Source organism: Mus musculus, chromosome 9 (assembly GCF_000001635.26).
Source record: "Mus musculus strain C57BL/6J chromosome 9, GRCm38.p6 C57BL/6J".
In the NCBI taxonomy this organism is placed as follows: Eukaryota; Metazoa; Chordata; class Mammalia; order Rodentia; family Muridae; genus Mus; species Mus musculus.
Genome location: NC_000075.6, coordinates 115046044 through 115069451, shown reverse-complemented (window position 1 = coordinate 115069451; position 23408 = coordinate 115046044). Strand labels below are relative to the sequence as shown.

General features: G+C 48.5%; 1 protein-coding gene across 8 annotated transcripts in view; it reads right to left on the bottom strand.

Moving 5' to 3' along the window:
- Window positions 1–23408, bottom strand: part of Osbpl10 (oxysterol binding protein-like 10) — a 254789-nt gene that overhangs the window by 163822 nt on the left and 67559 nt on the right. For all 8 annotated transcript variants that reach the window (XR_003948042.1, NM_148958.3, XM_006512371.3 and 5 more), the window contains exons 2-3: window positions 7444–7619; window positions 2127–2206 (exon numbers count right to left, since the gene is read on the bottom strand). Coding sequence is in view for 7 of the 8 variants with exons in the window: in NM_148958.3 (NP_683761.2) it covers window positions 2127–2206; window positions 7444–7619 (256 nt within the window). In the remaining variant the exon portion in view is untranslated. The remainder of the gene's footprint in view (window positions 1–2126; window positions 2207–7443; window positions 7620–23408) is intronic.

Sequence of the window (23408 nt, the reverse complement as noted above, 5' to 3'; positions counted from 1 at the left end):
AAATACATACACACCAACCAATGCACAGCAGTTCTTTCCTGAATTTACCAGTGAAGCCACAAGAACAGCCCACTAGGAGCGTCTCCAGCCAGCACATCTGCAATGGCTTGAGACTGAACCTTTTCATCTTGCATTCTATTTCATGAAACTAAAACAGTGGACCAGGGCGTGGCTCAGGCAGGAAAGGGGTCACCCAGTATGCACAAGGCCCTGAGCTCAGTCCCCAGCACCACATAAACCAGGCATGGAAGCAGCCAGACCCCTGCGATCCCAGAACTCGAGAGACCTGTCATGAATCCAAGGCTAGCCTGGGCTACACAGTGGAGACGTGCTTGGAAGTCAAAGGCCATCCTTGGCTTAATCGTAAATGGGACTCATTTTCAACAAAAAGGAGAGAAGGAGGAAGAGGAGGGAGAGGAGGAGGAGGAGGAATAGGAGGGAAGGAGGAGGGGGAGGAGGGGGAGGAGGAGTCACACACAGGGGAAAACAAACTGGCTTGTCCAGGCATTTCTAAAATATTGAGGAAGTGGCCAGAAACTCCCTCTCTAGTTCCTAGAAAAGAGTCAGGGGGTGGGGAGTGACTTTTGAAGAAGGTACTTGCCTGCAGCTCCTCCCTCATCAGCTAAGACCAGGCCAGCGGGGGATGGGGGGTGCAAAGCAAGTAAGGGCGATTGTTCAAAGCAAGCAAGGGTTTTCCTTCCAAAAGTAATATAAACTCAGTGGAAGGCATCAATTTCACTTGTGCTTAGAGGTAGAGTAGGGTATAACGCTAACTCTGGCAGCTCTAACCTACAAGCTACGGCTCAGGAGCCTGAGGCCAAAGATCTGCCAAGAGCCCAAGGCTCACCTGGGCTACACAGGGCGACTCCTAGTCCCCATCTCAGAAGTGGAAGAGGATGGGGGTACAGAGAGACCTAAACTACTAAGGCACATATTAGCACCATGAGCGAGAGGCAAGCAGGTTATAGCAGACGGAAGGGCTGGAAGCTTGAAGCCTGGGACGAGAGGTGCAGCTCAGGGGTAAAGCACTTGCCTAGCAAGTACAAGGCCTTGGGTTTGATTCCTGGCACAACAGCAGCAGAATACAAGTTTGAGGTGCAGCTAGCCCCTTCTATCAGATATACAGAACGGACAAACGCAGCCATCGGATGCTGTAACTAAGTCCGAAGCAATGAGAAAGCCCTGCTCAGGTGTTCAGTTTAAGGAACGTGCAGCACTCCGCATGAAGGCATCTGGCAGGGGAACCTGCGTTTTATCTAGACTCCAAAGTAAGTCATGAAAACACTCACCCAATCCCTGCCCCCCCCCCCATCACATCAAACACTCTCCCGGGATGCTGAGACCAAAATAAGTCATCCACACCAAACTCCCTGGGAACATTTTCCATGCTCAGGATGCAGGAGCTCCCTGCAAGGACACAATCAGTGTCAGGCCGTGGCCCCTACACAGTCCAGTCTTCCTGAACTGTACCTCAGGGTGCTCTGTCTCCACAGCGAGGTCTCTCACTCGAGCTTCTCTTTGGGCCTATTTGCAGCAGTCTACACTGACAGGAGTTCCTACCTAAAGCCTACAGACTGGCTCTCTGGACATCTGTGCCCCTCTGCCTCTTACCACAGGACAAGCTGTTTCTCTGACGTGGCTTTGAACTGCATGCAGCAAGAAAAAGACACAGTCTGCTACTGCCTTCAAAGTAAGTTAGGGGATGGGGAGATGGCTCTGTGGACAAGGGGCTTGCTGCACAGGCGTGAGGATCTGAGTTCGGATCCCCAGTGTCCATGTAAAATTCCAGCACTGTGACACTTGCCTGTAACCCCAGCAACTAGGAGGATGGAGACAGGAATATCCCTGGGGCTCATTGGCCAGCTGATGAGATCAGGTTCAGTGAAGGACCCTGTCTCAAAAAACAAGACACTCAACACTGACCTCTGGCTTCGGAGTGCACATATGCATGCCTGCACAAACACACAATTATGATACAAATCTTGTCACCCCCACATCCCTGAGATAAATGGGTGACTGGGCTCCAAACAGTCACTAGGTGACTCAGGAGGCTCCCTCCTCCTCCTCCTCCTCCTCCTCCTCCTCCTCCTCCTCCTCCTCCTTCTCCTCCTCCTCCGCTTACCTACCTTGGAACTCATCTCCATGTGGTATTTGGCGCACGCTCGAAGCTGAGTCACCCACAACTGCTTCTCCTTCGAGTCAGCGGCTAAAATAGAGAAGAGGGAGAGAGGAAAGCTTGTGGATTGTTCGCAAGCACAGCAACTGATTTGGTCGTCCACCTATGGGGGATGGAGACCCAGAGAGGGAAAGGGAAGACAGAGAGGGGGAGAAGAAACACAAACACAGACATTCTCTAACAGCCCAACGGAACAAACAAACAAACAAACAAAAAAAAAAACCCACAAAGGACACTCAGACATCACACCCTAAAAATGTCTTCCAAAATACCAGTTACAGTAACTAATGATTAGGCCTTTTTTTTTAAAAAAAAAACCTCCTCTGGAAAAGTTACTTTGTCACTTAATAGGGCAGCAGGGACAGCACTGGCACTGTTTTTAAACGCTTCTGAACCTCCTGTGGCTAATGAAAGGTTCCAGGTACAGTCTTCCAGTGTCCTTTGTTAAGCAGAAGCACTCTCAGAGATTTGCGTAAGGTCTATGGAGGAAGACACCAAATCCTGCCGCGGAGCCCCCCAGACTTCTCCCAGAGACACGAAGGCTGGATGTGACATTAATGACGGTAGTAAGAAGTCTTGCTGGGCATGGTGGCACACACCTGAGATCCTAGCACTCAGGAGGCTGATCTGGAGTCCGAGGCCAACAAGGCTTAAGGAGTGGAGTTCCATGCCAATGTGGCTGGAGCCCAGCGTGAGACCTTACCTTTTTAAAAAAGGCTGAGAAAGGGTATTTCGAGGGAGGATGGAACAGTGGGTAAGGCACTTGATATACAAGCGGGAGGGCCTGGGTTCAGATCCTGCACACGCAGGTAAAACGCCAGGCACTGTGTCACATCCCTAGAGCTCTAGCTGGGACGCTGAGACAGGAGGATGCCTGGGGCTTGCTGGACAACCAGCCTGGTTGAGTTGGCAAACTCTGGGTTCAAAGAGAGACTCTACCGCAAAAAGTAGGGTGGCAAATGATTGAGGAAGAGAGCAAAGTTGACCTTTGGCCTACACACACACACACACACACACACACACAGAACTTTAAAGGGAGAAAGAGATTAAGGCACAAGACAATCATATGGTCACATTCTCCCATGTATACCCCATGTCTCAAATAATACATGTAGTTATTCTTAAAATATCACGAACATATATATTCCATACACACCTAAGTCATCAACAGCAGCTAACGACATAATACTGACAGAAAACTAATGGTGCCGGGCGTGGTGGCGCACATCTTTAATCCCAGCACTCGGGAGGCAGAGGCAGGCGGATTTCTGAGTTCGAGGCCAGCCTGGTCTATAAAGTGAGCTCCAGGACAGCCAGAGCTATAAAGAGAAACCCTGTCTCAAAAAACCAAAAAACAACAAAACAAAAAAAAAAAAAAAAACCAACAAAAAAAACCCTAATGGTACAAAAGGGAATTCTGCACAAATATTTCTTCCCAAATTAGACCTGTTTACAAACGTGAATACAGTGTCCTTTGCCAAAACTCAGCTTCAGCCTGAGCTTTCAAGTAAAGCGGTGCAGAGTTTGGGCTGGAAAGAGTGCTCAGTGCTTCACAGCATTGGCTGCTCCTGCTGAGGGCCCAGCGTAGGTTCCCAGCGCCCACATGGTGGCTCACAGCTGTCTGTGCCAAGGGATCCAGCATGTTCTTCTGACCTTCTGACACATCATGTACAGACACACAGGCAAGCAAATGCCAGACAGAGCCAGAGCCAGCGCCAGCGCCAGGGAAATGAGAGACTAGGCTATCTGGCGTCAGGACACAGAAAGGCCATAACATGCAGGAAACGATCCTGACATTTTCAAAGCTGATAAAGCTCAGCCAAACTTATGAATTCCCCCTGCAAAATCTAACAATAACTTCAGACTCGCTATTAAATTTCTCTAAACAAACAAACAAACAAGCCAGGCAGTGGTGGCGCATGCCTTTAATCCCAGCACTCAGGAGGCAGAGGCAGGCAGATTTCTGAGTTCGAGGCCAGCCTGGTCTACAAAGTGAGTTCCAGGACAGCCAGGACTACACAGAGAAACCCTGTCTTGAAAAAACAAAGATAGATAGATAGATAGATAGATAGAATAAATAAAATAAAAAATAAAAATAAAAACCACTGGAAAGGTCTGGAGAGCTGACTGAGCAGCTAAGAGCACATACCACTCTTACACAGGACCCTCCTTTGGTTCCTAGCACCTACATCAGGCAGCAGCTCTTAATTGCTTATAACTCCAGCTCTAGGGGATCTTATGCCCTCTTCTGGCCTCTACAGGTACTGCACTCACATGTTCAAACCCACCTATAGATATGCACATTTTAAAAACTGGAGCTCAGCCAGGTATGGTGGCACACACCTTTAATCCCAGCACTTGGGAGGCAGAGGCAGATGGATTTCTGAGTTCGAGGCCAGCCTGGTCTACAGAGTGAGTTCCAGGACAGCCAGGACTATACAAAGAGAAACCCTGTCTCGAAAAAAAAACAAAACAAAAAACAAAAAAAAACTGGAGCTCAATAATCCACAGAATATTAATAACTCCCCAACCAATCGGGATGGTTCAACTGTAGAATGAGTTGGCATTCTCTTCTGTGTGGTTTTGTGTCTCTATCAACCACACATGTGGAGGGAGGAACTATTAAGTTTTCCCTTCTACAGTTTCTGCACCAACAATTTATTAAGCAATAAATGGCCAAGCGTCACCGAAGACCACATAAATCCAGCCAGCGGGAAGAGATGCTGCAGGAATCCTGAAAGAGGAAGACCCAAAACAAAGCCTTCAACTGCAGCTGGGGTTGTTTTATAGCTTCTGAGACAGGGTTCACGTCTAGATAATACAGAGAGATTAACTTGCCTCATCTCTGGGACAAGTAAGGCTTGGCAGGAAAACAAGTGAAAATGGAACTGAGAGTCAGGAATCCAGGCCCTCAGCATGGCTTCACAGCCGCCACCAGGCACGATCCAGGGTGGGAGGAGAGCCTGTCTTTGGTACTTTAATCTCACTTTAAAGAAACTAAAAAGGTTATATAAGAAGGCAAAATTGTCAGCTACTAACACAGCCAGGCTTTGCTTGGGCCTTAAATAATCAACATTAGTCAAGGTGAGGGAGGGGACATGTGGGAAGATGAATATGTCCCTTAATTCTTGTCAAGCCAACTGGGTTTAGGATCACCATGGAAACATAACTTCTGAGCATGTACGTGAGGGTATTTGCAGGGAGGTCTAACAGAGAGGGGAAGACCCAACCTAAGGTGAGTTCACCGTCCCCTAGGCTCAGACTCCTACAAAATAAAAACAAGAGCACTGAGAACAAGCATACACCTCTCTGCTTCCTGACTGTAGACACCATGTGACCAACAGCTGCCTGCTCTGGCCACCATGTCGTCCCCACCAAGTTGGACTGTATCCTTTATACTGTGAGACAAAAAAAAAAAAAGGCACCTTCTCTCCTTAAGCAATTTTCTCAAGTATTTTGTCACAGCTAAAAGTAACTACTGCAGCATTGTATGCATGTGTGGGTGTGTACACACGAGTGCACACATACACATGCATGCACACACATACACACTAATGTACATGTGCACACACACACACACACACACACACACTTTCTGCTTATTTTATCAGAACCATAGCAGAATGCTGGTAAAATGATAATTACATCATCCTGTAGTGATCAGGGCCAGCATTTCTGAATAATGGAGCTGCCTTGAAAATGTACATAGGCTTCAATGTACAATGGCTTTTATGTACAATGGCTTCGCTCCACAGTTGTCCCTCACAGTGCAGTCTTGGTGGGGGGGCACCACAATGTCAGGGAAACTGACAGAGCAGGCTGCTGGCGGGAGCCACAACAATGCTGGACTGATAGAACATGGGGAACCTTTGCAAAGAGAAGGTTCTAGAGAAACTTTGGGAAAAAGGCTTGCTCTGCTTACAGAGCACAACTCGCAGAGAGGCAACGGAGTCAAGATTAAGAAACAAGGATTAGGGAAGACACACACACAAACACACAGATGCAGGGGGAGATGCACAGAGAGAGGCATTCATGCAGAGAGATGCACATACACAAACATGTACTCACAAAGAAAGAGAGAGGCACATGCGCACACACACACACACACACACACACACACACACACACGCACGCACTCAAAACATACAGAGAAGGCTGGAGAGTGAGAGGGCTGGAGAGATGGCTCAGCGATTAGGAGCACTGACTGCTCTTCCAGAGGTCCTGAGTTCAATTCCCAGCAACCACAAGGTGGTTCACAACCATCTGTAATAGGATCTGATGCCCTCTTCTGGTGTGTCTGAAGACAGGGACAGTGTACTCATATACAGTAAATAAATAAATAAATCTTTAAAAAATGCAGAGAGACACACACGCATACATACAGAAAGATGCACAAAGAGAGACATGTGTGCACAAAGAGATATACACACATGCACAGAGGCATGCACACACACACACACACACACACACACACAGGGGCTGGGGAGAGAGGCTTGAATGAATACTGGAAATCTTCAGTGCTGAGCCTACTTTAACAGCTCCCTCTTCCCTGACAAGCAATTCCCAATGTTTGTTCTACTTCCCCACCCTGGGGAGGGTAGTTACGTCACCAGAGTCCCACCAGTTATTAAAGCTATTTTTTTTATTTGTTTTTTTATACAGGATCTCACTATGGAGTCCTGGATAGCCTGAAACTCTATGTAGACCAAACTAACCTTCAACTCAAAAGAGACTTCCTGCCTCTGTGTCCCTAGTGCTGGGATCAAAAAGGGGTGGCTTGTTTTGTTCTTCAGATTCCCAAGTGGTTATTTAATCACATTTGTGTGTGTGTGTGTGTGTGTACATGTGTGTATGTGTGTGTGTACATGTGTGTATGTATGTATGTGTGTGTACATGTGTGTACGTGTGTGTACATGTGTGTGTACATGTGTGTGTACATGTGTGTGTACATGTGTGTACATGTGTGTGTATACATGTGTGTGTGTACATGTGTGTGTGTACATGTGTGTGTGTGTGTGTACATGTGTTCACCAATGCCACAGCATACCTATGGAGGTCAAAGGACAATTTACAGGGGTTCGATTCTCTCCTTCTGTCACAAGAGACCAAGGAATGAAACTCAGGCTGTTAGCCTGGCAGCAGGAGCCTGTATCCAGTGAGCCATCTCTCCAGCATTAAAGGTATCTCCCCACAGAAGAGCTGCCGATCAGCACAACACTGTGCAGCTGTTGAGGGGCCCTCACGCCATCTCCAGAACGGGAACGTACCTCTCAGCTTGTACATCTCTCCGTTGGCAGAGTACACCACCAGCATGTGGGGAGCTTCGTCGCTCAGGGACACGATGGCTCCAGACAAAGACAGGACTCCCCGGGGCTTCTGGTGCTTGCTCTGCTCATTCACAAAATACTGCAGGAGGCCAGCCTCAAAATCCAGCACAAAGTACCTGAACAGAAAGACAGCACATGACTTCTCTCTCCAGCCAGTCCCCTGCACCCATTCTACAAAGCCAGAGACCGGGGCCCTTCCCGGGACTCAGTGGGACCATGAGAACAATAGGGTATCAACTGTGATAGCAGAGAGGATCCTGGGATGCATGAGGTTTTGGGGAGAGCAGGAGTTTTTAGCAGGCCAGAAGCTGGGAACATGACCAGGCAGCAGACGACACCTGGCACCTAAGTGCCATCCTCACCCAGCAGCACCTTGACCTATGAGTGTCGTTCTATGATTTCATGTAACTATTTCCACAGAGGCCTCCGCCACTCAGGGCAACCTGAGCCTGTGTTCTAAGGCCATGGACTCACACTTGGCGAGGAATAAGCCCTCTCTTAGTCCCTTTGGAGTGAAGGCTATGTCTTTGTCTCTATACATACACAGACACACACAAACACAGAGACACAGAAACACACATACACACACATACACAGAGACACACATACATATACACACATAGAGAAACACAGAGACACAGAAACACACAGACATGTGCACACACATACACAGAGACACACATACATACACACACACAGACACATACATACACAAACAGAAACACACAGAGACACAGACACACACATACAGACACAGACACATATGCACACATACACAATACACAAACAGAAACACAAACAGAGACACAGACACAGACACACACAAAGACACACACACACTCACGGCATTGCTACCAGGACCTAACACTCACCTTACCATTAAGCTATAGCTCCCACTCTGAAAGCTATGTCATGCTACGTGTCCCACTATGGACTCCAGCAGTTTTAACACTGGTTATCACAATGCAAGTCTTTCAGTGACATGTCTTTTCAAAGGGTCTCAGAAATTACTAAGGTCAAAAGCAAACACCAGGAACTTTCGGGGGAGGGAACGGAGGAATTGGCGTCTCAGTTGTAGGGGATAGGCCTCACATGTACGGGTTCCTAAGTTCTATCTGCAGCATCAAGCACACCACACCTATTAGCAGGAAGCAGGGAAATCAAGAGCAGTCACACAGGGGTCCTGAGGTTTGGGAAATGATGCTACACTTGATGGCCCCCACACTATAGCTTATAAGTAACCATAGTTATTTAAGAATGGAAAACTTTTCTTTTCTTTTTTTTTGTTTTTTGTTTGTTTGTTTGTTTGTTTGTTTGTTTGTTTTTCGAGACAGGGTTTCTCTGTGTAGCCCTGGCTGTCCTGGAACTCATTTTGTAGACCAGGCTGGCCTCGAACTCAGAAATCCGCCTGCCTCTGCCTCCTGAGTGCTGGGATTAAAGGTGTGTGCCACCATGCTCGGCTTAAGAATGAAAAACTTTTTACAATTGATTACTTTTTCCCAAATGGCTACCAAGTTGTTAGGAAACAGTTTAGAAACTTGTGAAGTACTATATAAATGCAATTATTTTTCTAGAGCAAAAAATATCTTGCTATGTAGCCCAGGCTAGCCTCAAACTATCAAGCAATACTCCAGCTTCCGATTGCCAAGTGCTGGGTTTACAGACATGCACCAACCCTGGTTTAAGCAGCTCTGGGGATCCAATTCGGGCCTTTGTGCATGCTAGGTAAGCATTCTGCCAACTGCGCTATTCCAGGCTCCCAAGAGTCGAAACACAAATGCACAAATAAACTGCTTGCACTGCTGAAGGCTATTCACAAAGTACTCCTTTCAAGCTAGGTGGGCCTAGTGGCTCACACCTGTAATCCTGGGATCAGGAGGTAGAGGCAGGAGGATTGCCTCACATGAGAGGCCAACTTGGGCTATATTGTAAGATTCTGTCTTATAAATAAATTGGGGCAGCTAAAGTAGTTCAGAGCACTGACTGCTCTTCCAGGGGACATGAATTCAAGGCCCAGAACCCACATGGCACTTTATAACTATCTGTAACACCAGTTACAGCTCACCCAAGGCCCTCTTTTGGCCTCATCGATACTTCATGAACATGGTATATAGACATGTAGGCAAAACACCCACACACATAAAATAAGCCATCTCAAAGTTAAAATAAATACAGAAATAAGTAGCCAAGTGTGTTGGCACATGCCTTTAATCCCAGCATGTTGGAGGTAGAAGCAGGAAGATAAGGAGTTCAAGGCCTTTCTCAGCCACATAGTGAATCTGAGTCCATCCTAGATTATTTCTTGAGACATGTCTCAAGAGAAAGATAAGGATGGGAGAGGAGGGAGAGAGAAAAGGAGGAAGGATGAGAGAGGAGGGAGAGAGGGAGGGAGGGATGGGAGAGGAAAGAGAGAGGGAGGGAGGGAGGAGGGAAGGGAGAGGAGGGAGAGAGGAAGGGAGGGAGAGAGGAAAGGAGGGAGGAGGGATAGGAGAGGAGGGAGAGAGGAAAGGAGGGAGGAGGGATAGGAGAGGAGGGAGAGAGGAAGGGAGGGAGGAGGGATGGGAGAGGAGGAAGAGAGAAAGGGAGGGAGGAGGGATGGGAGAGGAGGAAGAGAGAAAGGGAGGGAGGAGGGATGGGAGAGGAGGAAGAGAGAAAGGGAAGGAGGAGGGATGGGAGAGGAGGGAGAGGGGAAGGGAAAAAGGAAATCATGTAGTTATTTTCTAAATATAGTCGAGATTTTTATTTATTGGAGGATGGGATAGTGTCTGGCTAAGGGTTTTAACACAGAGGGACATGGTGTCCCTTCAACATGGCCTTTGAAAGTAAGGTCAGCTGGAGTCACAGGCAGATGACAGTCATTCAACCTGGCATTGAGAAAAGCCATTTCTGTTGGTCGCAGCTCCTGGGAAGAAAGAAATTAAACTTGGCTTCCTGCCAGGTAACAGCTCTGTCAGGTCCAGCCTGGAGCCATATCTGAAAGTCATGGCTTTCATTCTGAGGAAAGTTAACCGTATTTCTAGATTAGGCTGCATTAGCCAAATGAAACTGCCAGATACATCTCTAAAGGCCTTTTCTTCCCGAGAACCGTGGAAACAAAGCTAACCTCTACAATCGCTCTCTCTCTCCCTCCCTCTCTCTCTCTGTCTCTCTCTCTCTCTCTGTCTCTCTCTCTCTCTCTCTGTGTGTGTGTGTGTATCTTTAATACGCAAACTGACTGCCATGTAAGTAAACTAAATGATGTATAGGGAACATTTTTTTTTTTTGCTAAATTAAATTTAAAGGGTTGTTTGGGGCAAGAAAGGAGAGTAAGAGAGGAACCAGATCAAGCCAGAAGGAAGCCGCCTCCCTTTGTCTGCAGAGGCCCTGCAGGGCTCCTAGGCAGGTGGCAGGCCCTTCTGGAAGGGTTGAGGACAAGTATCAGTCACTAACGTCCTTAGATGCCATGGTACTTTCAGAGAAACACCAAGTGCACACAAGCGTGCATACAACCCACAACACCTGTGCACATCACACACCTGTGTTCACACTCCCATACATAGGCGCTCACACACACCCTCACAAACCATGCCTGGAATGTCTATGCAGCCACAGCCTCACTCATGCCTGCCAGGCACAGGCAACCATAGGTACTGATGCTCATTCATGGGCAAGGGACCTGAGCATTTAGAACCTTGATTCCTATTTGCAAAAGCCAAAAGCTGACTGACTTTCTTCTGTAGAATACCTTATTATCTCTGTGGCCTAAGATCAGCCTGCTTAGAAAACAATCCCTCCCCAGTGTATATATTTATTCCTAAACATAGACTGTAAACCCCTCCCAGTGTACACATTGCAATCCTAAATGCAGATTCCTCTAGTTTCATTTCTGTTGCTATAATAAAATACCCTGACCAAAAAGCCAGGTGGGGGAAGAAAGGTTTGGGGTTTATTTGGACCACAATTCCAGGTTACAGTCCACCATACCACACCCACCACATCACACCCACCACATCATACCCACCACATCACACCCACCACATCACACCCACAACATCACACCCACAGTTGAGAGCAGAGAGAAATGAATCCTTTCTGCCACTTCTCTCCTGTAGAGCCCAGGACTTCCTCATGGGGAATGGTGTCGCCCACAGTGGGCTGGGTCCACCTACATCAACTATCAAGACAATCCCTGCAGGCACGCCCAATCTGAATAATTTCTCAGGCAAAACTCTGCCCAGGTTAACTTTATTGGTTTTGTTTTTTTTGTTGTTGTTGTTTTGTTTTGTTTTGGATGGGGGAGGGTGTGGTTTGGTTTGGTTTGGTTTGGTTTGGTTTGGTTTGGTTTGGTTTTTCAAGACTCGGTGTAGCCCTGGCTTGTCCTGGAACTCACTCTGTAGACCAGGCTGGCCTCGAACTCAGAAATCCGCCTGCCTCTGCCTCACAAGTGCTGGGATTAAAGGTGTGCGCCACCACTGCCTGGCCCAGGTTAACTTTAGATTGTGCCAAAGTTGAAGTTTAAAACCAACCATCACATAGACAAAACCGTTTCCCCGATGCACATAATACAAACCTAAATGTAACCTCTGCTGATGTGCACGTTACAATCCCAAACTCACACCATAGCCCCACCCCAGTGCTCACACTGCATCCCCAAGCACAGGCTCTGATGTGCCCCGAGCAGAGGCTCTACTGGCAGTCAGGGGGCCTGCCTGCATAATCTACCACAGAGCTAACCAGATGGAACTTGAGGGTAGCCTGTGTTTGTTCTTTTCTAAGGGAGAAGAGGGCCACAGAAACAAGCCTAGCAGAGCATGGGATTTTCCTCGATGCAGAGATAATACTCACAACGAAGGCAACAGTTTTAGTCTATTGTGCTGAGCAAGACATGGCTGCGGGAGCGGGAGGCAGCTCGCCACATGGCACCCAGAGCTGGAAGTCAGTAAACAGATGAACACTGGTGCTCAGCTCACTTTTTTTTTTTTCCATCTAGAATCTCAGCCTAGGGGATGGTGCTGCCCATCTTCCCTCCTCAGTTAAACCTTTCTGGAAACATCTCTGTAGACAGGCTCAGAGATCTGTCTCCTACATGATTCCAAATCCTGTCAAACTGACTGTTGTCAGGATTGACTGTCATGGGAATTCATGTTCAGCCTCAAGGTGGTCGGCTGTACTAGGCTCTTTCGTTTAGATCGCACGCTCTGGGTGAATGTATTCATATCATGCTTGAAGACAAAAGAGCCCAAAAACATTCCACGAGGTTTAGAAGGAGATAGTTTTTGTCCCACAGCAAAACTGCAGCTGCGAGGATTCCCTGATTTATCTTTTCTTTTCTTTTTCTCCCTCGAAAACAGGTGCTCATGTAGCCCAGGATAGCCTGCAAATCCGTGTAAAGCTAAGCATGAGAAATTTCTGATTCTTCAACTCCTGAATACTGAACACATGTGTGCTATCATACCTGGTTTATAAAGCTCTGGGAGTCGTACTTAAGGCTCTACCAACTTAGTGACAGTCTGGGCTCTTGATGTCTGTCTTTATTTAAGAATTAGCAACAGTAGCAATAGCAGCGTGTGTGTACACTCATGCACACATGCACACAGGTGCCACAGCCACAAAACAACTTTCAAGAACTGTTCTCTCCATCATATGGACCCTGGGAATTGAACTTGGGTCTTGAGGGTTGTGTGGCAGGCAGGTCCTATTCCAACCAGCCGAGCCGTCTCAGCCGCACTCAATTTCTCGGGATAATTTCCTGAGCACCTACTATGGAGCAGTTTTCCTGCTGTAGTGCCAGGAGGTGAGAGCTGATGATAGTCACACGAAAAGAAAACTCAGAGTCCAGCCGTGACGCTGCCTCATGACAGAAGCGAGTGGGTTAGTACGGTGGAACTTGTGAGGTTCCCAGGACTGAGGAACTGAGATCTGCGGATGAGGAGCCAGAATGGAAAAGGAAGAACAGGGTTGAAACAGCCTTGAGCATGGTGAAGGGGTGCCTGGAGTGGAAGCCATCTTCACTCCCCACCAAGAGGCCTCAATGAACAGTGGTGAGCATGTAGCTCCCTGTTCTGATACATTGTGACAGTGTGGAAAGAGGTTGGGAGAGGCCTTGCCATGCAGAGGGGAAAGCAGTTAGCTACTAGAGAGCTTCCATCTTCTTCAGCATGGACTAGGGAGGCTAACCAGCATTGTCCCCCAGTGTCCACTGTATACCCAGCTGAGACTGTCCTAAGCACAGAGTCTGGCTGTCCCTGTGCCTGCCCCATTATGTTAACAGTTCAACCAGGCCAGGTCAACAGAAACAGCACTGTGCTATCTGGGGAGACAGGCAGGCTGATGTTCCTGGGAACATCGCCAGCTCAAGTGGCAAAGCTTCCCAACAGGTGCATGGCACCCGTGTGATGAGCTGGTCACATTGTAGCGGTAACAAGGCAGAGAAAGGAAACCATTGGTCAGCTCGCCTCTCCTGTTGATTCACTCTAGGACCCCAGCCCACGATGGTCCTATCTACACTGAGGGTGGGTCTCCCCTCCTCAGATAAGCCTCTCTGGAAACACCCTTAGACATATGGAGGTAGGTGACCCATCCCAGTGAAGTTGGTAATTGTGCTGGGTGGTTTTAATTATAAATCCAGCTAGCCTGTAGGCATGTCAGGAGGAGACTGTCTTGATTTCATCCACTGAGGTAAGGAGACTCAGCCTATAAGCGGGCGCCACCATGCCCTTCGGTCCTGGACTATGTTAAGGAAGCTGGCTGAGTGTCAAGCAGGCAGGCAGTCAATGCTCTTGACTGCAGCTGTGATCTGTGTGGATGTTTTAAGCTCCTGCTGTCTCCACTTCTCTGTCACAATGTATCAGAACAGGGAGCTAAAGGAAACTCTGGCTTCCCTAGGTTGCATTTTGTCAAGGTGTATTATCACAGTGACAGAAACAAAACTGGGATGACCACGAGCATGAAACGCTGCACAAGCAAATGAGAAGGGACACGTGGTAGATGCTAGCAATATGTAAATGAGGCTGCAAGGAGACGGGTCTCACATTCACACTGGAATGACTACAATAAACAGACTTACAATAGCAAGTCGTGAGAATGTGGGGCCTAGAGGAATGGCATCAGTTGATGGGGAAGCATAAACTTCCCCCTGAAGCCCAGCTAGGCGCTCCTACAGCAGGGACAACCATCATCTGGGAACTGAGTGGCCTGAGTGACAAACCACAGAAAGGAATGTGCAGCCACTCGTCCCATGAGACGCTCCCATGGGTAAAGGTGCTTGATGGTCTGAGTTCAGTTCCCCAGGGCCTGCGTGGTGGAAGGGAAGAGTCAATCCCAGGGGTTGTCCTCTGTCCCAGTAGGCATGCCCAGCCCAAGGAAATAAATGGAGGGAAGAAAACTCAAGGCTAAAGACAGAGCTCTGTCAGTGGGGTGCTTACCTTACAAACCTGAGGAGGACCCCAGCTTGATCTCCTAAACCAACTTAAAAAAACAAAAACAAAAACAAAAAATGTGCTTGCCTTGTGGCACACAAGTGTGATCCCAGCACATTGCGGAGGACGGGGAGGAGGGTTCCTGGGAATCACTGGCCAACCAGCCTACTCCGGGAGTTCTAGGCCAGCGAAAGATGTGGTCTCAATAATAGGAGGAAATAGAGAAAAACGGAAAGGGGAAGGAGGGAGAGAGATAGAGAGGGAGGGGAGGAAGGAGTGGAAGAGAGAGCGATGAAAGGAAGGAGGGAGGGAGGGAGAGAGGGAAGGAGTGCAGAGAGGAAGAAAGGAATGAGGAGGAGTGGGCCTAGACCTCAGACTAAATGAACTCTAATATTAAAGAGAGATGGGTCAGGAGAAATAAAGCAGGGAGTTGGAAGGAAAATGTGACCCCACCTTTAGTGCGAGCAGCAAGAACGCTGGTACATTTAGAAATCACCACGCGGTAGGTAACCTGGACTCTGAAACCGGGTGTGGCGGAAACTAGGTGTGGCAAAAGCAGGCCCTGCTACTCACTAGTGTCCATCTCTCACAAACAAAGAGAACACGGAGGTGCTGCCAGGGCGTTCTACCAAGCACAGTGGGGCCATGTAGCCTGAACGAACCTTTGGCATCCGCTCAGAACCACACTGAACACAACGCTGGGCGGAGCCACTGGGCGGAGCCACTGGGCGGCATGGGTACCTTTACAATTTTCAGACTTATTTATTCTATACCTTGTGTGTGAGTGTTCCACCTGCATATATGTCTGTGCACGATGTGCCTAACTGGTGCCCGTGGCGATCAGAGGGGGTGTCAGATCCCTAGAACTGGCATGGCAGATGGTTTTGAGCTACCATGTGGGTGCTGGAAATTTAACCTGGGTCCTCTGCAAGAGTAGCAAGGACCCTTAACTGACAATGCAATTCTCCAACTTATAGATATCTTTAAAACAAGGAATTACAATGCTCATTGCTTTCCCCCAACAAAAGTGGATACCACCGTTACATTCAATATTGAATCCAGTGACTGTTCCTGCCCCCAAGGACCTGACGGGGTCATGTTTGAAAGATGACTGGGTGGTAGGCAATGAACTAAGGCACCAGCTGTCCAGAAGCCACGGTTACCCATGGGGAATGTGCTGCAGAACCCAGGCTGAGGAGACACCTATGGTTGCTCCAAAGGAACATCAACTAAGCCCCTGCTTCAGCAAAATGCTCGACAATTAGTCTCTGAGAATAATGCAACATGGCTGCCAAATCCACGTGCCCAGCGCTGGAAACGGTGCTTAGCACCCACGGCTTTCTATATATAAAAGCCATAACAATACTACACTAATCTTAAGAAACTCAGGGTAATTACCAGAAGACAGTGATACCAACCAGTCACAACCAGTCACAAAGCTTCCAAAGTCTACTTCCCGGAAGCTCAAGTAACTACCGTCGCCACATTGAAAATTCTTCATAGAAGAGAAGACAATTACTACATCAGTTTTACACATCTCAGAAAAACAGGGACTTCCTAAGGGCTGTGGAGGTCAGACATCGACATCGGGTGTCTTCCTCAGTAGTTCCCATCTTAAAGTCTGAGACAAGGTCACTCACTGGGTCTGGGGCTCCCTGGTTGGCTAGACTGGCTGGCAAGCAAGCCCCTTGCCAACACTGAGATGCCTGGATTTTTACATGAGTGGCAGAGATGGAGCTAGGTCCTTGTATTGTGGGCACTTTGTGTAGGATCTTCTTTGTTTGTTTACTGGGTATATTATTGTGGATTTGGTCTAACGCTTGTATTATGTTAACTAGGTTCCCAAAACTGCATGAGAATCTGTGTGTAACACACTGAAGGTTCCTGCCCCTGTTGGCTTTGATTGGTAAATAAAGTTGCCGGTGGCCAATGGCTGGGCAGGGAGACAGAGGCAGGAAGGACTTTAAGATTCGTGGGTAAGGGGACCAAGAGAGGAAGGTGGATTTAGAACTGCCTTGCAAGAAAGGAGAAAGACCAGACCTGAGAAGTGTAGGACAGAGAGATTGCCAACATGTAAGAGTCAGGGATCATGGCCCAGGAAGGCTGCAGGCCTGGGGCTGGGGTGGCCAGGATGGAATATAGGTCTTAGTCAGTAATAATTCAGGAGTGTTGGAGGGGAGAGTGTGCCAGCTGCATGAAGATTTGGAGTGGCCCAGTCATTGAGCTGTTTAAGGCATACTAAAATAGAAGGCTGTGTGTGTGTGTGTGTGTGTGTGTGTGTGTGTGTGTGTGTGAGATCTTTCACTCAGGAGCCCAGAAAACTGGGGCAGGTGGCAGGGAGGACTTCCCTGCCACCTCCACCCCCTGGTGGATGAGAGCATCATTAATCACCTACTGCTACAGTGTATCCGGAGCCTGCGCTTTCAGCCAGTGACAGACTACAGAAAACTGCAGTGAGCACAGAGAAAACTCAAGACTGGGAATCCTTCCCTCCACACCTTCCCAAGGAGAAGGTGGCACCACTGTTTCTGATTTGGAAACAGGCGTGCCAAGGCACAGAGGGGCTGACTAACCCCCAAGAGTTTTAGACCTAAGCAACAGCAGATGCAACCTGTGGCAGCAGGTATAGTTCGGTACCCAAGTGCTTGCCTAGCAGCGAGGATGCCATGGGTTCAATCCCACCAGCAACAAAAATGTAAGAACACAGCAGATGTAGCCATTTGCCCACAGTACACTTCTGACCGTACACTACATGGTTTTTCTCAGAGATAGAGGCCTGTGAAAACTCCCACTTCAGGACATAGGGCCTCAACTTCACTTTCTTTCTCTCTCTCTCTCTCTCTCTCTCTCGTTTTTCTTTTTTTTTTTTTTTTAGATTTAATTATTTATTATATGTGTGTACACTGTAGCTGTCTTCAGACACTCCAGAAGAGGGCATCAGATTTTTGTTACGGATGGTTGTAAGCCACCATGTGGTTGCTGGGATTTGAACTCGGGACCTTTGGAAGAGCAGTCGGTGCTCTTAACCGCTGAGCCATCTCACCAGCCCTCTTTCTTTTCTTCTTTCTTTCTCTCTTTCTTTCTCTCTTTCTTTCTCTCTTTCTTTCTCTCTTTCTTTCTCTCTTTCTTTCTCTCTTCCTTTCTCTCTTCCTTGCCATCTCCCCAGGACCGTCCCACCCTTCCCCAATTTTTTAGATTTTATTATTTTGTGCATGCATGTGCATCAGTGTGTGGATGTGCTCATATGACTGCAGGAACCTGGAGGAAAGGCATCAGGTGCCCTGGAGCTGAACTCACAGGTGGTTCCGGTCTGTCTGAAATGGGTGCTGGGAGCTGAACTGGTGTCCTTTGCAAGAACAGTAGGAACACGTAACCAATGAAGCCATTTCTCCAGACCCACCCACCCCCACCCCCCAAAGAACTATTTTAAATGCAGGGAGGCGGAAAGGAGGAAACACTGTAAATTTTCCAAATGCAGACAGGAATTCAGAGGCAGAGAACTCCAGGGTACCCAGGAATAGTCTCAATGCCAGAGTCAGCATAGGAGAAGGAAAGGAAAGGGGACCAAAGGGAGATCCACAAACTGAGGGAAGAATGCTTCGGGGGTGGCAAGGGGTCACAGGAAATACAGTGAGGGTCAGTCTTAGCTGTCAACTTCCCTGGACTCGGACTCTGAGTCACCTAGAAGACACACTAATGTGTGTGTCTATGAAGGGATGTCCAGGGAGGTTTAACAAAGATGGAAAGTGTCTCCCTCACATGAGCGGAACGAGCTGTCCATTGCTCCTGCTATCTTTGCCATCATGACAGACTGCACTCTCAAACTGTGAACCAAAAGAAACCCTAAAGTTGCTTCTGTAGGGTCTGTTACCCTGGGGAGAAAGTTAGCCAATAGCGCCCTGCTTTCCTCTCTCGGCCTCTCCCACTATCTCTTCTCCAGGGAGGGCGGCTCACACCTACATTAGTTTGATTGCTCAATTTCCTTTTGCCAAGCATGACCCACACCTCCCAGACTGGCAGGGAACCAAAAACACTCAGCAAGAGCCTAATAGCCACCCAGTCAGCAATCTCAGGGCCGGGCAGGACAGGCCGGGCCAAGCAGGCAATTAGTCCCAGGCACTAATGCACCAAGAAGCCAGCATGATCTATGGGCAATCAGACTGGACTACCTCAGAAGGATCTAGAAAAGTACGAAGTCTCCAACTGAAATGCCCTGGCTGGCTAGCTGACTGCTGGCTCCACCTGGCATTTAATTAGGTGAATCTGAAAGAGCAAATGAGGAACCACCACATACTAGATTGAAATCTGTGTCCCTTTAGCACAGAGCTGTGCACAGAACTGTCTGTGGGGACCACGTGGAGTCATATCACAGTCGCTCGGGTTTTCCCGGGGCAACTGTGGGCACACAAGGCACTCTCCAGGGAACATATAATCCCAAAGAGAGGCCAGTCTGGGCCAGAGTTGGACACCAGCTTAACTCAAAGGCCACCGTATAGGAGTTATTCCCAGCTCAGTCAGAACTTGTCACAGTCTGTGACAAGAAACGGCTGTGTTTAGCCGCTGAACTCAGAAGAAAGGTGTAACCTGCCCTGTTTTCTGGGGGGGGGGGGGGGGAGACATACCAGGAGCAGCATCTGTGTGCTCATGAGCAGAATCCTCACTTTTGGGGTTTCCGGCAACAAACATTTCTTAAAACAGAGGCAGGCGTTATAAAGATTAAAAGACGCTAGAAGGGTTGGAGAGATGGCTCAGCGGTTAAGAGTAATGACTGTTCTTCCGAAGGTCTTGAGTTCAAATCTCAGCAACCACATGGTGGCTCGCAACCATGGTAATGAGATCTGACGCCCTCTTCTGGTGTGTCTGAAGACAGCTACAGTGTACTTAGATACAATAGTAAATAAATCTTTAGGCCAGAGCAAGCGGGGCCAGAGCGAGCAGAAGTTCTGAGTTCAATTCCCAGCAACCATATGATGGCTCACAACCATCTGCACAGCTACAGTGTACTCATATACAATAAATAAATAATTAAATAAATAAATCTTTAAAAAGAAAGAATAAAAGATGCTAGAAATGGTTTGTCAAAAAGAAAGCAGAGATGGACAACCCCTCAGAAAGGCTGAATTAAAGGGGAAACTTAGCATAGGTAGCCATGACCTAGGTGGGAGAGCAGAAATGCAGGTCCCAGAGCTTCCTTAGGAGAGAGCCGGATCATGATTAGCCTGGCGGGCAACCCATCAGACCCCCACAATTCCAAAGGAAAGGAGTTCCTGGTTCTTGGAGGACTCCACACCTATGTCCCATCAGGCAGCCCCACCTATGTGCCAGTCACAAGGCAGGAAGGCACTAGAGAGAAGTAGTAAAAACAATTCAAAGTACTGGGTCTAGGTACTGGGGGGCGGGACTCTGGGTCTAGGCACTGGGGGGCGGGGCTCTGGGTCTAGGCACTGGGGGGCGGGGCTCTGGGTCTAGGCACTGGGGGTCGGGGCTCTGGGTCTACACAATGGGGGCGGGGCTCTGGGTCTAAGCAATGGGGGTGGGGCTCTGGGCTCACAACTGCAAGGGTGAGGGAGACCTAAAGCCCACAGCAGGAAAGGCCACTGCAGACTTGCTGACCCACTCTATCCAGTAGCTGCGGGGAGGTGTGGGCTGGTTTCTGGGAGAGAGTGGCCTCTAACGTAACAGCAGGCACACACACAAAACAAAGGCACGAGCAACAGAGGCACTGGGTGATAAGAACTATCTTCCCCTCAGGAGCTGTGGGCACAAGCTAAGGCAGTGTTTGCAAAAGCCTCAAAGTTCTCCTCCGCATACAGCAAGCACAGTGCAGGGACCACCAAATTGTATAAATGAAGGAAATGCTAACCAGTTGTAGTAGCTGGCCTGTTTATGCAGGGACACGATCAGCGGTGGCTTTCTGTAGGTACATGCTGCGACGCCGATTTCTCAAGCCACACACAAGAACATTAAGTTCATTAATGCATCCGGGAGCACGTGACATTCCATAAGGAGAGCCACTTTCAGGACATTAGTGACGACTCTTGAGGGCAGTTGAGATTAAGGTCCGGAAAGAGGAGGGCAGAGATTAGCAGGAAAACACTCCCTGTCAAAACCCTGTCACTTGCTTAGCCACTCTGACTAGTCCAATTACCTCAAAGGAAAACTTCACAGAAAGACAAGGAAGGATGGGGTTGGGGGGTGGGGAGCGAGTGCATGGTGGCACAAGCCTGTCTCTTCAGCACCCAGGAGCAGATGCAAGGGATCAAGGGTTCAAGGCCAGAGGCTGGAGAGAGAGCTCAGTCAGCATAGTGCTTGCTGGACACACACAAGGACCTGCGCTCTACCCTAGAACTTAGATTTAAGACAAAGCAGCATAGCACACAGGCACATGGTGACATTTGTATTCTCACTGTTGAGGGGGCAGAGGTAAAAGGACCCTTGGCTCGCTGGCCAGTCAGCCTAGACAAATCAGAGAGACTGCCTCACACAAAGCAAGATGGACAGCTCCGTAGAATCACTCCCTAAATTGTCCTGTGGCCTATACACATGTACATGCAGACAGACACACAGACAGAATCTCTCTCTCTCTCTCTCTCTCTCTCTCTCTCTCTCTCTCCCTCTCTCTCTCTCTCTCTCATATACACACACATACATAAACAAAGAGTTTGAGACCAGAGGAGACTGGAGACTCTCAATTAAGAGAGAGGGGAGAGAGAGAGAGAGAGAGAGGGAGAGAGGGAGAGAGAGAGAGAGAGATAATAAAGAGAAGAAAGTACCTGGGTACAGGGGGGCCACACACCTACAATTCCAACACTTGGGAGGGGGAGGGTCTGGACTTCAAAGTCATCCTTGACTACATCGTGAGTTCAAGGCCAGACTGAGACCCTATCTCAAAAAAGGAAGGGAAGGAGGGAGGAAGGAAGAAAGGGAGAAAGGACAGGAGGAGGAAGGGAAAGGGGGAAATCCATGTTCCCTGCAGGTGTGCAAACACACATTTGTGTCTAACAGAATTTTGAGCACGTCCCACGGTCAGGCTTATTAACCTTGCCTGTTCATCGGAACAGCTTTAGGCAGTGACCTCCTCACGTGTTTCAGACCGTATACACAGCAATCCAGTCAGCACAGGGCAGTAGGTGGGCACCCTTCCTGCTCTGCAGATAACCTGCCAGTGACACTCACCAGGAGAGAGCAAACCAAAGGCCAGCTTTTAACCAAGAGGGCCAAACAGCCAAGCCCTTTCCACTCCAGTCTTCCTGCCTCTCAGCCACCTTGGGGCCAACTCTTAGATGATTTCTTTATAGACTGTGTGTGACCCAGCTGCAGCCAGGGAGCTGGGGCTGAAGGCTGCATATTATTACGACTCCTCATGTCATCTGTCAGTGATATTCTGAACAGCCCTACTAAGTGCCCTGGGATTCCTCAGGGAGTTCCCTTGATCTGGGCTTAGTTCAGGGTTGTGACTAAGGAGGTTCAGTCACCTTCCCTTGTGATTCCAGTAAGCCGAAAACATGTCTCCTCATAATTATTGCCCCATTTAGATCACTGGCCATTTTATAAAAATCTTCAAAGGCAGATGGGAGGATAAGAAGATGGCTCAGTGGGTAAAGTGCAAGTCACACAAGCTAGAGGGCCAGAGTTCAGATTCCACTTAGGTTCTGGGCATGTGTGGCAAACTACCTGTCATCCAAGCACTCTGGAAACAGACGCATTCCCAGAGTACGTCAGTGAGACTAACACAACCGGTGAGCTGAGGGTTCGGGTGAGAGACCCTGCCTATCAGGTAAGGTGGAGAGTAATCAGGGGTGACGAGCAACGTGAACCTCTGGTCCTTGAACACGCACACAAATCACATGCATTGCACGCGTGGTCATACTCGTGCAAACTCTCACACACTTGGGGGCTGGAGAGACGGCTCAGCAGTTAAAAACACTGGCTGTTCTTTCAGTGGAGTGGAATTTGATTCCTAAGTCTCCACAGGAGAGACAGAAACAGTCGCACAGAAACTAATTCCTGCCCTCGTGGAGTGGAGACAGTGTTCCATTGACGGAAACTACAGAGATACAAGGAGTGTATTTAGTGCCAATCAGTACTTTACTGTGTGTGCACCTCTGTGTGTTTGTTAGTACCTCTGTGTGTGCGTGCGCGCGTGCGCGTGTGTGTGTGTGTGTGTGTGTGTGTGTGAAGTCCTGTGTATGTGTGTGTGCCTCTCTGTGTATATGTGTGTGTGCATGCCTTTGTGTGTGTGTGCATACCCCTGAATGTATGTGTGTATATGCCTCTATATGTATGTGTGTGCATGCCTGTGTGTGTATGTGTGTCTCTGTGTGTATGCCTTGTACATTTGTGTGTTTGTGTGTACATGACTCTGTATGTGTGTGTACATGACTCTGTGTATATGCGTGTATGTGTGTGTGCCTATGTGTGTGTATGTGTGTATACACACGCATGTGCATGTTTGTAGATGCCCATGCATGCCTGTGGATGTGTGTGGAGGCCAGAGGTCAACAGCAG